This window comes from Hirundo rustica, chromosome 2, assembly GCF_015227805.2.
Source record: "Hirundo rustica isolate bHirRus1 chromosome 2, bHirRus1.pri.v3, whole genome shotgun sequence".
NCBI classification, from domain to species: Eukaryota; Metazoa; Chordata; class Aves; order Passeriformes; family Hirundinidae; genus Hirundo; species Hirundo rustica.
The window spans coordinates 102545692-102563534 of record NC_053451.1 but is presented as its reverse complement, the minus strand read 5'-3'; the positions used below and the strand labels follow the sequence as shown (position 1 = coordinate 102563534).

General features: G+C 41.6%; 1 protein-coding gene across 1 annotated transcript in view; it reads right to left on the bottom strand.

Moving 5' to 3' along the window:
- Positions 1 to 266: 266 nt before the first annotated feature.
- Positions 267 to 17843, bottom strand: part of REPS2 (RALBP1 associated Eps domain containing 2) — a 52234-nt gene continuing 34657 nt past the window's right edge. The window contains exons 9-12 of the mRNA XM_040055277.2: positions 10839 to 10922; positions 8141 to 8286; positions 5939 to 6044; positions 267 to 5354 (exon numbers count right to left, since the gene is read on the bottom strand). Coding sequence (XP_039911211.1) covers positions 5286 to 5354; positions 5939 to 6044; positions 8141 to 8286; positions 10839 to 10922 — 405 coding nt within the window. The 3' untranslated portion in view covers positions 267 to 5285. The remainder of the gene's footprint in view (positions 5355 to 5938; positions 6045 to 8140; positions 8287 to 10838; positions 10923 to 17843) is intronic.

Genomic DNA, 17843 nt, shown 5'->3' with positions numbered 1-17843 from the left:
AAACAAGGCCTGACAAAGCAAAGATGAAGTTTTGACTTAACTGGAGCCTAAGGAAATATGATTTCACTTTAAATAAGTCTCTCTCTGTCTCTATTGTGTACGCACAATCCCAAAGTAAGTGATTTCATCTTTCAAAGCTGAAGGTCAGCCATTTCAACGTGGTATTTTTTCAACTGGGTGTCACAGTTTCTGGTCTCCTGGCAAATCTGTACCATCAACATCCTAAATAAACCACAAAAGCAAGGCAATTTGAACTCATTGGACGCTTTTATTTGAATGTAGCACCCATCTTCATATCACGTACATTTTCCAAACGTAGATGGGCATAGTATAGAACACTATACATTTTGCAGCTTACCACAGGGACAGTCTGCAGCTGTGAAAACAAATTACTTAAATCTGGCTATCTAATTTATAAGTTAAAATTCAAATATATAATAGCCTTGGGGTATTTTTTTAGATTAACAACCATAATGCTTGCAATACAACTTTTTTATATCAAAAAATCAGTAACAGAGTAAAACGTAATGCATATGTTCACAGTACATATCAAGATAGCTGAAAAAAGCTTCAAAATACATCATCTCTTTTCAAAGATACTAAATCACTAAGACTTAATTTTTTTCCTGAAGAAAAATATTTTACTCTTTAGTCAATAAAATATGTGGCTTCATGAACCCATTTATTTTCTTGTCAAGGACTGTGTATGCTGAAGACTGAAAGACTGAAGGTACTGGAAAATGGACATCCCTCATTTCCCAGCTAGCAACTTTTACAGGATCTCTTCCTCCTGTTTTGGAAGCTCAGCTGGGAGGAAAGCAACCTATGCATCACCAACAGCCAATTTTCACCTTATGCCCATCCTAAATGCTTCCTGTGAAGGTTTCCAAACCCCAACTATCCCTTTATGGTTGTTTTACCATGCACAGTCTCATCACCCTACGCTGGTTAGCCTTGGCAGTGCTGTAGAATCAGAGACTGGTTTGGATTGGAAGGGACCATGAGACTCATCTTTTTCTAACCCCCTGCTGTGGACAGGGACACCCATCACTATTCAGGTTACTCAGAGCCCCATCCAACCTGGCCCTTCAAGGGATGGGGCAGCCACAATTTCTCTGGCAACCACTTCCAGTGTGTCACCACCTTCACAGTAAAGAGTTTCTTCCTTTTATCTAACCCAAACCTGCCCTCTTTCAGTCTGAAGCCATTCCCCCTGGTCCTATCACGGCATGCTCTTATAAAAAGTCTCTCTCCAGATCTCTTGCAGGCCCTTTAGGTACTGAAAGGTGTTATAAGGTCTCCCCAGAGCCTTTTCTTCTCCAGGCTGAACAACCTGAACTCAGCCTGTCTTCATAGGAGAGGTGCTCCAGGCCTTCTGATTATCTGTCAAGCTGGAACTACCTGCATGATATCCAAACTAATTCATCTCCCTGATGTGAATACAGAATTTCCAGCAGGAAAACTACTGCCATGCAGTCTGATGATATTTTCGCTTTAACAGGATATCCAACATTTACCAGTAACAAGGCTGCCTTGACTAAACACGCTTTTGTTACATCACCAAAACTCTCTGGAAGAGCAAACTGAAGACTTTCTGGAAAGAGTTGGTAATGTTTCCACTGCAGCCTAGTATAATATTAATAACTAGAAGGACATTGATCCTTAAGGATTAATGTGTGTTCACAGGTAGTTTATTTAATAAAGGAATGCCTCAGAAATGGAAACTGCTTGCCTTGCTTAATTACCAGGTCATTATTTATTTTGAAAGGCTCAAATAGAAATGGCTTATCTACAAAGGCAATCAGTCACTACACTTAGCTGGGCATTTTTCTTTTTTTACCATGGAATTACCATAGATTGAAACAAATATAGGTATCAGGTGATATGAATCTTAACAGACCCATAAAGAAATGCATGAACAAAAGGAAGACACATGAGTGCACTCTTACACACACACTGAGGAAGATCCTTATCTGCTCTGCCTAGCCCTATTGTGTAGACAAAAATACTTATTTGCCCACTGAAGACTTGAAAAGGGGAACCAGGCTCGTGGTCAGCACTTCCTCTCAGATGCAAGGATGCCATGCTCCTGTTGCCACTTACCCTCTCTTGACGGGCATGCTGTGCTCTGCCCAAGTATCTACAGAAACCACAAACTGAGAACAGTGAGAGCTCGTGCATGGGAATGTGATCCCGCTCCTTCATCAGGCTGGCAGCTGGGGCAGGCAGACCTCACTTGCTGTTCTGGGTCAGGGATGTTGGGGTTTAAAGCTGCTCACTCACCTGTAGCCCAAGAAAGTACCCTGAACACTAAGCCTGTGAGGTCTCCCTTTCTGACCAAATGGTTTTGGACCTAGGAGCATCTCCCATCCAAAGTCTGAGAAAGTAAAGGTTTCTGCAAGAAATTATGGCCTTGCTCCACCCACATTTTTTTCCAAAGAAAAAGTATTTTGAAGAAAATCTGTAATACTGGATTTAGATGTGAATTTGGACCAGTCAGGGCCTGTTAACTGTAGCCATGAGCATGGCTGCATCGAGCAATTACCAGAAGCACTGTCATAGCTTCACGATTCCTTCTCTCCTCAAAATGCTAACAGCTTCCCAAGAACAGACACATTTTTTCATTCTGTGTGGGCTATCATAAATGCTTAACCATTGAGACATACAGAAGAGTAACCTCCTGCACCATATGTTTGACACCATTGACACCTCTCCTTGAATATTTCACTTTACCCATGTATGAAGCAGTATATCGTTATCATGACTGACATTTCACCAAAAAGAATAGAAATCAACTCACATTCTAGTCATTGAAGCTAAGTGGGGTATTTGATTGCAACGCTAAATATCAGGGATTATGAAATACTTTTATTAAGCCAGTGGTAAAGTAATAGCCAAGCAAGTATTTCATTGTTGGCTAAGCAAGTATCATAATTTCCAGTGAATGAAAAAACTCCTGGATTTTAGAAGGCAGACTTTTGAAAAAGACAGTATAAAGCCGACTCTTCCACTCTTCCCTTGAACAGTGTTTATTCCATGACTAACTCAGGTGAAATAAATGGGAGATTATTTCAAAGGAAGCTCCATCAAACATGAAAAAGTCCTCCACTTCTTTAAAAACACATTGCACACACTTCTTTGTAATCATTTAAAAGCTTTCCTTAAAAAATCACCCATAAAAGAAAAAAACAAGTATGCCATATGATTATTTCCTACGAAACAGTAAGGGCTTATTAACCAAATGACAATGTATGAACTAAAAAGCAAACAGGGCAAGCACTTAACCTCATTAAATCTCACGAATGACTCAGTTGTATTATGAACAAATTAAATAAATGATGATAAATTCTCAGCAATACCACTATTAGCAAGAGGGTAGTGGCTCTTCTGCAGATTCCCAGAAAATCCTGCATTCCTTGCATTTTGTCACTGACCAGGAATGACCATCTGACCTCAGCTATGCAACAGCCACATGAGAGAAGTCCCAAATCCAGAAGAACAGCTGTTGCTTGTTGACACAGTGATCTTTAGCTGAATCACAACTAATCAGACTTTTAGTAACAATTCTGCCAATGCTTATTTTCACCTGCAGACTTCTGGATTCATGTCCTCCTTCCATATTCATTTCAGCAAAAGTAAACTGTCTCCTTACCACTTTCAACACTCCCAGTGATGCCTTTCTTATCTCCCAACAAAACCTTTGGCTGCTCTGGTGCTCTGTGATATGCCACGGCAGCCATTCCATAACACACCCCCAAGAAGAGGTTCTCCAGCTTCTTCAAACCTGCTTCTCCTTCCTCTCAGCCCCAGGGCAATCCTACTGCTACAGGGAGCAGGCATCACACCCAGGAGGGTGATGGAAATGCTGCACCGTTTCTGCAAGGTGACCACAAACACTTCAGTCCGGTCGGTGAGACACGTGCAGGGTCATGTTGAAGGTCACCAACAGGTAGGTGACGTCCCCTTTCAGTAAAGCACACCCACGGTGGGAGCAGGGCTGACATTATTATGTCTGAAGTCACCTAGTTCAAGAGTATTGCCACAAGAAATATGGCAACATTCATTAGCCAGCTTCCACTGTAAAAAACTGAGACCAAAGCCACCAACCACTGCAGCCATGGAAAATTCCCTACAGGATTCAGCTGGCCCTGGATCAAATGCAGGTTAAAGATAAATCTTTGCTTCTTGGTTTAGAAAATAGGTGGGCATTAGCAGCTTTCTCCTATCAGTAGCATCTCCACTGACGTGCAAAGGAACCTTAACAAAAGCCTGCTGTAAAAGGCAATTACTTCCATCTCACATTTTATAGCCTCATACATAGCACTTCTGCTATCTCCTCTCTTCTGGAAGTACTGTTCTTGTACACATCCTTAAAACAAGTCAGCAGCTATTAAGACAACAAAGCAGACTAATATAAATGTACATAGAATAGCTCTTATAAAAATGCCCTGAATGCATTTTTAATCTCTTGTTAGAAATACACTGTTGGTTAAAGAAAAAAAAATATATATATATATACCAGCCACCTCAATCATGCTAAAACAATGGAGAGATACTGGTAGTTGCAAGCAAGTGCCCAAATACTGGTGATTAGAAACAACAGCTCTGGCTCAAAAAGATTTCTTTTTGTTAATTTCCAAAATAATTATATTTTAGTATTTTTTACTGTTCTCTTACATGACTTGAACTAATAAAATACAAGTTCTCTAACATTAAAATACATCCGTGATTGTATAATAAACAGTACTAAGAAAATAATTATTTGACATGTGATTGAGGATAAAGATTCTGTACATCTTGCAAGTTGTATTCCTATGGTATGTTAAATCCACAGGTACTCTACAGTGATACAATCCTACAGCAATCAGTAACATCCAGAAGCACATCTCAGAGGATGAGTTTTCAATTTAAGCAAGAATTCAGGAATGCTGTACTCTTAATGATCGGGGCAGGAGGTGCTGCCAAAATCCATATAAATCAGGAATTCTTTACATCAATAAAATACTCTCAGGTTATTCATTTAATTGATAAACTGCATTCACACATTGGGCTGGGAAGGGGGAAGAAAGAAGGCAAAGCATCCCCCACTCAGAAATATTCCATAGTCAGGTATTCATTTTCTGTACCTTCCTCACCTGCAAAGGCAAAATGTGCGTAATGGGGTGAAGAGAGACCCAGCAAGGCCAGTCCTCCCCCCTGCCTTGGCAGAGACCCTGCTCAGCTGCACAGAACTCCTCTCCTTGTGAGACTGCTGGACACTGCTCTGCTCCTGCATGAGCAGGAAGTCACAAGACGGTGACGGGACGTAGCTGCTCCAGCTGCGTTTCCAGGGCAATGCGTTCCTTGTGGACCTCCTGCAGGAGGAGAGGTGTGTTAGAACCTTTGGGATGCTGGCATGCACCACCCTGCTCTGGGAAGGGCAGCCAGGCAGGCTCTTGCTGGCCTCCCATGAGGGCCCCCTGCCAGCGTGGGAGCTGGGCTGGACTGCAGCTCCTCCAGGGTCTGCTTCCCCATCGGGGCAGGCTCAGCACCCCAGAGTGGGAGTGCACTTGAACCCCTCTAAGCCTCAGCGCAAGATGTGCCTGAGCAGTACCCATCAAGCCTTCTGGTCTCCATAAAAACAGCAGAGCTCTGCTCTATCAGAAAGCTTCCAAACAGCAATAAAACTTGAAGGATAAGTTCAGTTTTATTCTCTTTTGTGACCTTAGACAAACTTCTCTGTCTTTTCCTGCTGCAGAACACAGGTAACAGCACTGGCCTGCTGAAGATGGAAGCAAACAAGGCTTGACCCAAGGAATGATGCAATGTGCTCTCACGAAAAGCTTTCATCTCTGTGCTTATTTCAATTACTGTCCTATATTTGGCTCTGATTTTGATACTGCTGGAGGTGTAACTGATTGCAGGGAGCTTTGTCGCTGATTTTCAATGCAGTCCTTACCTTCAGCTGCTGCTGGAGCTCACTGTTCAACCTGGCGAGCACAGCATTGGCTTCTTTGTTTTTTCGTATAGCAGTCTGAATAGTCCTTTTCTGCTTGGAAGACTGTCTGCCAGAGAGATAAATACAAGACATTTCAATTTAGAGTCCCAGCACTGGCTGATGCCAGAAGAGCAGCCACCCATTCTGCATAACTCTGCACCCTGTGAACAACACTTCAAAGACATGATCCAAACTATTTAAGAGAAGAAAAATGTAACACTGAAATGAGACGGCTGAATCAGGTGGAATATGTGGAACCTGTTAACCTGAATGACAGAAATATTTTTAGCTGTCTCAATTATTTCAAAATCACTGCATCCTCACTGAGCTTAAGAATGATCCCTACATAGCTGTGTTTATTGCAGCATCTTTGCATTAGCTGTTTTCAGAGACTTGTAGAGTTTAAAGGGTCAGGAGGGGTTAACAGAAAATATAAGAATCATTCTATACAGAAAGAAAGGACATTGGTATGAAGATACTGTCTCAGAATTTTGCTGATTCTGATGTTTCTTTACTTCAAAATTTAATACTTCTTTTATTCAAAGCAGTCATTTCCACAAAAACCATCTGACATCATGAACAGGAAGATGACTGATTGATTTCCCTCAGCTCTTTTGCTGCTAAAATAAAGGATGTACTTCTTAAATTGTAAGAATTTATTTTATTAATTAAGAATTTTTATTGCTCCATAGCCTGGTGTAACTGATCTGGAGGAAATGACAGCTATGCAGACAGGTATAAAAAGAGACAGCTGTATATGAGGACTAACCTATTCAAAGCAAGAGATAACAACAGCAAAAAAGAAAGAAAATACAGAAAATATTGACTGAATATCCAAGTCCCTTTCCAAATAGATTATTTTAAAGTTTTACACGAGGAAACAAGAGCTCATTAATGCCAGATTTGATCTAAAACAGATGCCCTATTTATACATGGTCCAGTGGCACACAGTCCCCATTGGCTCTTCTCTTTTTTACAGAGCTGATGACACTGATTTTTGCAATAGACTCCTTCTCGCAGCACGGCAACAGGACTTTATGCTGTTATCTTCCAGTGAAGTGTCAGTTTTCTGCTTCACTATTTTCCTGCAAACTACTCTCCATAGGCTATAAAGTAATAAATCACAGGAAAAAAAAAAAAAAAGCAGGGCAATATATGTCTGTGGCCATTTAAACATTTTAGGAAAGATATAGACGAGACAGGATTGAGATGTTAACAAATGCTATTATCTTTGAACCACTATGGAGTATGCACTCCCAAAGCACAAAATAGTACTTTAAGAGCATCCTAGGAGTCTTATTACTTATTCTAATCTCCAATTATGCAGCATAGATTCAGTCTACTGATAAACAGTCTGCCAAGAAACACTCAATTGATTTGGGCAGCTTGATTTTGTTTCAGACTGAATCAGATGTCTTTTGCAAGGCCCTGGGTGATGGTGGGGTATAATGTTTGCACGGTGCTTCAGCTGAGGGAGATGCACAGACCCAACTGGGTTTCAAGCGCCTTCGCTTACCATTTGTACAGCCCCTTTTCCAGCACTATTAAATGCACACAGAGTGAAATCCCCACAAGTCTTGTTTGCTCTCGTAAATACAGCTGTCAAAGCTGTCAGCAACAAACACAGCTGGGATCTCGCCATTAACAGATGGACCACAAGAGGTCTGAGGCCCACCTCACACCAGTAGCAAGCCTGTTTCCAACATGCCTTGCAATGAAGGAATATCACAAGGATATGACCAACACCAAGCACTTCACGACTGAGCTTCCCGGGCATTCATTTGGTCATATCTGACCAAATGAAGGAGCAAAATTATAGAAGACACATGCAAGGCAGAAACACACGCCCTCACATATAAAAGAAGTTGTCTTAGAGATGCTGGTGTCCTAGAGATGATGGTGGAACAGCTAGGCTTGCTCCTCAGCCATGTCTACCAGGTACAGAAGTAGGACACCTTTGAAGAGGTTATCTACCTATCAAATAACACTGACAGTCGCTACAGGCTTAGTCTGCCTTTGAGAAGACTGATGTAGGTTTCAGAGACCTGTATCTTGTGAAGCATTCTCAGAAACAGAATTACTAAGCACAAAATTATACAAAGAACAAACTCTGCTGCATCAGATCTCATGCTGCAGTTTGGCATGCTTGGTACAGGTTTTTACTTTTGGACTGGGAGGTGAGGCTTGGCTGCTGGCAGGGAAGAAGTCACATTTATCGTGGGAGAAAGCTCGGGGGTCTCCAGCCCTTGTGCCTCTGTCCGGAGCTTCCTGCGGGCAGGCTTGGAGGGTGGTTGAGCAAGAGCAACCTCCTGAAAGGAAAAAGCACAGCAACTTTAAGTCAGGCCATATGTGTCCCATCATTAGGCTGGAGAATACTTGTGACACATAAATTGCTGACAGCTGGTTAAGATTTCATAATTGAAAGACGTACAGAGCTTAATTCCAATTTGGTAATAGCCTCTTAGGTTTCTGACTTTGAAAAAGGAACAGTAACTCCTGCAATCCCTTCATGAATGAAAGGGTGTTTTGCCTTCATCTGGATGACAGGCTCCTCACAACTGGGTTGTACAGCTTAGTGTGCATTGGGTGGAAGTGGAGGGAGGGGTATAAACACATGTACTGGCCCCCAGTGGACCCAAAAGCATTACAAACAGAGCAGGATTTATTTCTGACTAGGTTCAGTTGGAAAGAATCAATAATCGATCACTTGCATCCCAACTTACTGTCACACATCTGGCATGAAGCCTCTCCCTTCTCCCCTGCTCTCTTACATGAAGCAACACTGAATATAGCTTTGAAATACAAACACATGAAATTATCCATGCAAAATTAACATGCTGAAGTATAGAAGGCCAGCTATTTCTCTTGATAAATTACATCAAAGAAATAGCCTGGCTTTTCTAGGTAAAGCAGAGTCTTGGATTTTTATGACTTCAGTGGTAAGAAGTGTTTTCATTATTATAAACTAAGACACCCTTTCTTTTGAAATGAGAAGTAGTTTTATCACCTTATAACTGATTTAAATTATAAATATAAACGTATCCTCTTCAGTGTATTTTATTATTAGATCTATTTTAGAAGAGATATAACTCTTACTGCCTCATTTCATGAATGAGAAAGCTAGGACTCAAAAAAGTTGAATTGACTTGAGACCGGTTTTTTCAGCATCAAAGACAAAGACTGAATTTCACTATCACACATTTTACTGGGCTAGATTACCTTCACTACTGTGTTTTCCCCAAATGTTAGTTAAAAAAAAAAAAAAATTAATGGGGAAATATTTAATGACAAAGGAATTGCACGGAAAAAACCAACACTGTAGTAAGCAGCCTGACTCACAGGAAGAGACTGCTATGAGTGATACAAAATGTAACCAATATAAGACCAACAATCATTCATATCAGAAGGGCTGCAATTATTAAAAGAAATTGAATTATAAGGAATTTATTGAAATACTAAAAAACCAGTTCTGTAATTACTGAAAAAAAAAATCTAAAAATATCAGATATTCTGATCAGGATGTCAGCACGTCAGGACTGCACAGATCTCTGGTAATGCCATGCTCTGAAATCCTCTGCACAGGCACAGCGCCCTGCAAACACACCCCATGCAGCAAGGGAGGAACTTGCATATGCCTTCCACAGTTATAAAGCCAAACACACAATCCCAGTCTACCTTAGACTGCCCAAACCCTACAAAATCCACAGGATAAATCCTCTTCCCTTTCAAACACAATACTGTAAGCAATGGTCCAAGCAGATCCCTTGGCAGGGGCTCTCTGGCTGGCTGCTGCTGTACCAGGCTTTGGAAGGTGGGTCAGCAGTGCAACAACCACCTGCCCCCCACATCCCACAGCCTGGGGTTTTGCTGCACTTTAGGGGAGGATGAGGGTGAGTATGAAGTAGGTGGACCACAAGGACTTCCTTTCCCCAGAAGGGCTACAAAGCAGAGCAAGGAAAAAGCAGGGCCAGGCTAGAAGTAGCATATGATGAGCACAAGCAGAGCAAGGACACTGCCCAGAAAGCCCTGTTATATACAGAAAATGATGACACTGGGTGTTTGCCTGTGCCCCCTGTTACACTAAGAAGTGTGATGGTGCTCCCTGGACAAGGTACATCCAGCACCTATTAGAAGTTCTTGGCTGGACTGAGTAAATGTCTTGCAGGTGCTCTCACGCTGCAGGAGGGGCCAGAATGGGGAGGATCTGTATTTTCCCCCTATGCAAACCTGTTCTAGGTGGGGCTGGTGGAAAGAGGTGGTCAGAACGTGACCAGGAGAGGGAAAATGCTCACAGTCACTGCTAAGGCCACTCCATCCCTAAGCAAGGCCCTTGAAGTGTGCCATTTTAATTTCACTGCTTACTTTTTACAAATGATAGGTTCATACAAAAGCATATAGGAACTGCATATCTTGAGCAAATCTCTCCAAGTCTTTGTACATTCAGTGGCAGATTCTGACCTCTAGCAAACAGGTGTGTTTATATCAAAATCAAATCCTCAATAACTGAAACCAAGAAGTGCATCACAATTTGGAGGAACCACAGTGAGACTGAGCTGGAGTACAATCAAACTCCTTTTGTTTTCCCTAAGGCTCCACAAGCCCCCATTGATCTGAAATAAATGGCAAGCTGCCTCTCTCAAAGCATGTGCAGCAATGTGTACATACTAAGAGGTTTCTTAATGATTTATCCAAGTTGGTGCCACATATGATCACAGTTCTCTCCAGTGTCTTGACCTCCAGAGAAGGTAAACATGTAAAAACACAACCCCAACCCTCTGTTAACTGCTTTTAAACTTAAAACAACCACATTTGTTGATGAAGGCAAATCACTCCATATTGGCACAATGTGTGCAGATCTCACCTTTTTTGCTGAACTGTTTTCTTCTGCCTGCGATGGGGGTCTGTTCATCTGAGGATGTAATTCAACCTCAGATGGTTGCTCTGTCTGCAACAACAAATCAGTCATTGCTACACCCAGAAAATGACTAGCAGTCACATACAATAAAGTCAATGAAAGGAAATGTTAGACACAAAAGAAAAGTTACTTTAACAACTCAGCACTAGGGAAAATGGAGATCTAGGGTGACAGCTGAATGGATGGCATATGTCTTTTGCAGATTTTAATGAAACCGTATTCTTGCATTTTACAGTGCTGGGAAAACAGGAGAAAAGTTTTTTGGTGAAGCACTAGGAACCATGTCTCTGAATATAAACAATCTAATATCCAGAATTTCTTCTAGAATTACCATTATGGCCTAAATACTCTGAGAAAAACTGAGAGTGGAAAAAAGCTAGAAAGATCTTGGATATGCCCTGTCACCTTATTATCACCTGAAACCGATGAAAGTTCACAGGAGTAAGCCTGTCTTTGAAGTTTGTGAGGCCGGAGTGAGAAAGCCAGAATCATACCAAAAATTCCAGCAAAGTTACTGAAAACACAAATCATGAAAAAGCAAACAAGTCTTCCCTCCTCCCTTCTCACATTTCAAACAGAAACCCAGCTGAAAACTCATCACCCAGATCTACACATCTGTAAAACATAACACCTGATTCCAAAAATATCTGACTGAGAAGCAAATTAAAGCAGAGGTTAATCCCTTGCTTTGCCTCTCATGAAAGCCCTCTGCACCTTTTTATTTCCTCCACCAGGACAGGACACAGCACCAGGGAGGGTGGCAGGATTTAGAACTGCCTGTCCCCAGGTGCACAGCAGCAAACATGGTGTGGCTGTTCACAAAGTATGGGCTGGCTCTCCGAGATGGGGAAAGCAGGCAGGAGCAGGAGGTTGATGCCACTTGGCAGTGACAGACAGCTTCTCCTCCTCTTTCCCAGCTTCTACCAAGTTGGAGCCAGGCTGGCAATGGCCCCCAGGCAGCAGGAGCAACCTGCCACCCTGCTTCCTCCTCAAATGAGGCTCATTTCTACACAGGTGAAAGCCTGTGTTTAAAACCAAGTCCCAAGCAAAGCTGAAACTTTTAAGGGGCCAGGATTTTAGCCAAAATAACAATCTGTTGCACACCAAAGAACCTAACTTGCTGTCACCAAGAGGTTTCTGCATAGGCCCACCAAGCTCTGTAGCAGTCACAAGTTTCCAAGTGTTTAAGCTAAACAAAAACAACAGAAAGCACTGAATTTGGTAAATTTCAAAAGGAGGAATTTTCCCATACCATTTTTATTTCTTCCATAACAGACAAAATAAGAGCTGTACAGAAAGGTACAGGGGAAATGTGGTTGTGTGGTACTGCTCTTCCCCAACAATACAGTATCAAACACGTGCACAGAAAAGCTTTGCAATCAAATTTTTTTAAATGCATGTGAAATTCCTCAGGAGAGGGGGAAGAGGGGGACTGACAAGATTTCTCTCCCACCCTTTTTTAAGTGTGCTACATCTGTAGTGTTACCTGATGGTTAAAAAAAACCCAAAGAGCCCCTCACACTGTAATATTTGCAGTATTTGAATATGAATATCTTATTTTTTAAAAAATTTTAGTAACTACTGGATGATAACATTTGAACTTTGAAAAGCTTTTTATATATTGAAGGGATTCCTCTGTAAATGTAGATTTCTAGTCAAATAGAGTGAAATGGAAAAAAAGCAGGTTTTTGTGCATCTATAAAAATCAAAGACCTTTAAAACTCCATTGAATGCAACAGAGTATTTCTTTATCAGCAAGCTGAATAGCCCATAACCTCCCCAATTCCTACAACCACTTTTTATATATTTGAAAGAAATGAAGGCTATAAGCACTGCTAACAGCAGCCTGGCAAAGTCCACAGGGGTTTCATGAATGATTTGGGGATGGCAAATCTCAAATAATAAACAGAACCACACAGTAAGTTTGGGCCACATCAATTTGATAACCCATTCATTCATTTAGGGACAGCAAGAGTAAACCCAGCCCTTCAGAGACACATGCAATACACATACTATAAAGTTCTCTTTGCTGCAAAGCACAGAACAGGGTACAGGAAAGACAGCTTTTAATGACTTTTTAGTGACAGCATTAGACACCTGCCTTAACCTGGCCAGGCAGGCAGTTTCTGGTACTCACACTCTTGTTGGAGTCTACACTAAACCTTGCATTAAAAGCAAAAATATATTAATGTATTCCACAGAATGAAGAGGGGGAAAAAAAACCCCAACTAACTCCATGTTATTTATGTATGGACAAAAAAGGGCAGATTTTGAAGAATCAGTATGTTCAAACAATGTAGAAGTAACTGCGCAGATTAGTATTCTATAGTGTCAGGTTCAAATGATCAGAAAAACTGAAATCATGGTCAGATAAGGGGCCTAGAGAGGAAAGAAAAATTATTAAAAAAAAAAAAAAAAAACCACAAAAAAACCCCACCAAAACAAAACAGAACCCAAACTTTTGCAGAACCACCTTTTTTTTTTTTTTTTTTTTTTTTACAGTCTTGTTGCAGAATACTGTTTTAAATCAAAGGGAACTGAAAAGGGAAAGAAAGGGTAAACCTTGTGTTCAGTGCAAGCAAATACAAATCTCAGTGAATATATCAAAAAGGGTAAGATTTCAAAACCTGTGAGAGCAAGACACGTTTTGCGAGCTGAGCGCTGCGATGTGTCTGTCAGGGACAGCTTGCAGCCCCTGCTCAGGGCTGTGGTACCCGCGGGCTGTGCCCGGGACACCGGGCTGGCCACCTCACCCTCGCTGCCAGGACATCAGGATGGCAAACTTCGGCAGCCAGCAGTGCAGGGGCTGGTAAAAATAAAGAAATAGCTACATCCGACCGAAAAAAATAACAAACAACACAACTACACCCCCCTTCCCCCCCCCCCCCAAAAAAAAACCCACCACAAAAAACACCCTCCCAAACAACAACAATTTAAAAATAAACAAAAACAAACAAACAAAAAACCAAAAAAAACCCCCCAAAAAACAAAAAACCCACCAACCAACCAAAAAAAGCCCACCAAACCCCCCTAGTTGTGGTGATGCAGCTCCCCACAGTGAGCGATACCGAGCGGCTGCCGTGTCCCCAAAGCGCCACCTAGCGGCACGCGGGACAGGCCGCTGCCGAGCGCTCGGCACCACACGCGTCACCGCAAAGGTTTGCCGCTGCGGCCGACAGAGCCCTCTCCGAGAGGCTTTATGAATACATCTGCAAGAAGATGCCTCCCCACATTGTCCCCACACAGATTTTAAAGGAAAAAGAACTCCTGCTTTTCCCTTTGGCAGTGGGATTCTTGGCAGATTTCCGGATTTGGATGTGGGGCATTTGTAGCCTGCTGGTACTGGGCAGAGAGAGCCTGGCTCAACAGTACTCTGGTCCTCTAGCAGAGCACAAGGAAAAGGAGATCCTTCAGGAGCAGCTGAGTGAATTCTCTCTAGTTCTTCATCATATTAATACCATGCTTAGCATAATCTGCCCACAACTCATTTAGCAATATGGAAATAAACTACCTCCCTCCAATCATAGAAATGTCCTAAAATTTTCACACATCTTGGCACAATTACTTTCGAGTTTATTCTTCACCGTTGGTTTATTAATTATAAATTATGCAATATGGTCTTCCAAAGGAAACTCCATTTATGGCAACAAAGAGGTGCTTTGATGGAGGTGTCTCATTCTCAGAATAAACTACTGACACTGGGAATGCTCCTGCACTGGCTGGTATGGCTGGGAACACAATCAGGGTCACAGGAGATGGGCCTGAAGATATTACCAAGTATATCCTGGTTGTCTGCACTGCAGAGCCTGCAGACCAGGCTTGTGGGTATCTTGATTTTGGGAAGCAGGGTAAGTGACCGCAGGAAAGAGCAATAGTGTTCTACTCCCAATCTCCTGAAGAGATTCTCTTGGCAGAGACCAGTCCAGTTATATTAGCAGACAGTATCTCCAGTACCCATAGCACAGTCTCGTCCTTTCCAGGAGTAGCCATACCCTTCTCATTCTTCCAGGCAGAAGGTAGAACTGGCCAACAAAGTTTCTGTGCAATGGCCACAGACAGAGCCCAATCTGCAGCCTATGGCCAACACTGAGCACTAGGATAAATAATTCCCCATCGTTAAGGAGAGTATTAAGAGTTGCAAATGCTCATTATTTCATCGCATGATCCCTGACCAGCCATTGATAATCTCCTCACTGCTCCATGTGACCATACTTAACAGGACCTTTCTACAAGAATATGTAACACTCACTTAAGCACTGAGTGCTTCAAAAACCTCAGATGAAAGATTTTCATAACCATATGAGAACACAGTATCTTAACAACTGGTTCTTCACTTACATTTCCAGTTCTTTTGCTTTGCAATGCTGGATTATTTGTAGATTTCACACTCACTTTTCAAGACAATCCATAACTGATCTTCCAGAACAGAAGATCTACACCAAGCTTTCCTGTTTCTGTTACCTGATAGCCTTTTTGCAAGAGGTGAAGTATATATATATTCAATCACTCCCACAATTCAATTTTGCCCACACTTATGCTCCAGGCTAACTTTACACATGGAGATAGTCCCATTGTAGACACTGATACTACTCACAGAAATGAAATTATCTTTGTGCATTCATTGGAGTAGCCCATAATCGTTACCTATACAGTGCCACTGCTTAGCTTTGCAAAAAAAGTATTGAGAACAGCTTATCGCTAAGAAAAAGTAGGAAACCAAATATGCTTAACACTCTGCATGTGCCCACTGCAATCTTCTATCTCTGCGTAAGTTCATTTAAGAGGTATTTTGCTCCTTTCTAAACACTCGTATTTTTGTGCTTAAAGCCAGTTTCTGGGAAGTCGAGACATCTCAATTCCAGTTTCTGTGAGTCTCCTGCATCCCACACTGAATCATCAATTCTTTTTATTGCTTATTACAAAAACTGAAAATGGTAAGACAGAAAAAAAAAACCCACAGGGATGCAAATGCAACAAGCTGCCAGGGTCTTAGTGTGCTGCCTGCTTTCTCAGCACTGTGCAGCCCTGAAGTTTTGATAAGCTTTTTCTTTCTCTGAGCTATCTGAGGGTTGGTGATAAGGTTGAGGAGAAAGGCAGTAAATACAAACAAATTGCTGCAATGTTCAGCTCATTCACAAGGAAAGAATAGGACCCAGATGGAAGCATTAACAATCTGTTTTAATACTTCAACTTCCACAAAACCAGATTAACGTAAGCTAGAAAGGCATATGTGCATTCCACTAGAGATACAGGCATTGGGTTCTTAGCTTCTTTTTTCGTTGTTATGGTAAATGTGAAGCCAAATTAAAAAATCGTCACAACATATTTTAATTTAGATACTCACCTTCTTCCATTCTTCTAGGAATCTCTTTAGAAAGGATTTTACAGCATCCATCAACTACTCCTCAAATTCAATTTTAACTGTGCTACTTTCTACCACTTCTTAAATTGCAATTTATTTTGTCTGGCTGTCTTAGATTTAATATATAATTTTCATAAGAGGAAGATAATCCATTTGTATTATATTAAAGTGGCAGATGGCAAAATCTTTCATGTTATAGAAGACTTTTAGTTTCATTACTGTTACATGCTTCTTCAGTACCTATTGTACAGCTTATACAACATATGTTATTCTGCAGCCAAAACCATGGAGATTATCAAAAAAACCCCAACCTTTCCTTGCACAGTGGTTGTAAATGCAAGCTAAAAACTATTCCTTTCATTTAGTATAAAATAAGTTATTTCGGAGAGTACCACCACGTATAAAACTGCATGGTGCCAAAAGCAAAATCTTCACTTTTTTGTGGGAGTTATTTTTATTTATGTAACAGAAAAGTTCCTTACTGTAAAATTCAAGGTGTCCTGCCAGCACTTGAAATTCCTCATGTAATTTTACAGAATAAAGGAATGCCTGAGTATTTTCCCCAAACAACCTTGTAACCAAGTCTGGCCTCATCCTCCATGTATCTCTGCTTTAGCCAAAGATGCTGGTGTGGGACGCTGGGGGACGCCTGGAGCACCTCCCAGCATGGAGCCTGCACATGGCCATCCTGCTCCGGAGGCCCAGAGGTCCCAGCAGGACAGATGGGAGTCCTTCCCCACCCCTTGGCCTCAGCATGGGCAAGTGTAATTGATGGTTAAAAATCCAGCCTGAGCCACATTCGTGGCTCTCCATGGATTCCGCAGGACGTGGAGGCATGTTAGTAAAGACAACTTCTTGAAACGGGTCCCAGTTTTCACTTGCAATTCTGGATGATGAATGGCCAAAAAGCTTCAAGGAGTTACGAAGTATCAAGTAACATTTGGAGAGCAGAACATTCAAAAAGAGTAATAAAAAGAGTAATACCTTTGCTTTCCAACACCACCAGGGGCTGTGACTGGGCAGGGTGACCCATCCATCGCTCCTCACAGTGTTTCACTTCCAGGATTTCACCAAATCGATAACATTTCATGGCAACAATGGCCTCTAAACTGACAGCCAAATTCTGAGCTCATATAACAGTGAGATTTTTATCTTCAGAGCTGCACTGTACTCAGGGTACTTCAGTTTGATCATGTTAACAGCTGTCTACCTACTCTACTTCACTTGAATGCTTTGCCTTCACCCACAATTTTTTCAGTCCCTGCCAAAACTGCCAGCATGGAATCAGTGGAAAAATCACATCCCAAGGTCTCCAGAAATAAAAGTGCAGCACAAACCAGTGTGAATTTACAAAACCAACAGGCTTAAAATTGGGACTGTGGGAAAAGAGACCAGCAACATCAGTTTTTTCGGCCAAGATACACGGAGTTTTCTTCCAGTCCCACTGTTTTCAAATTCCCTTATACAGCACAGGCAGGATTGAAGATACGCCTTCATTGCTGGACAGGAAGGAACTGAAATAGAGTAATTTAAATAAAGGAATGTTGATCTAATTGGGCAACATTTCAGATAGTTAGCTGATGTTGGAT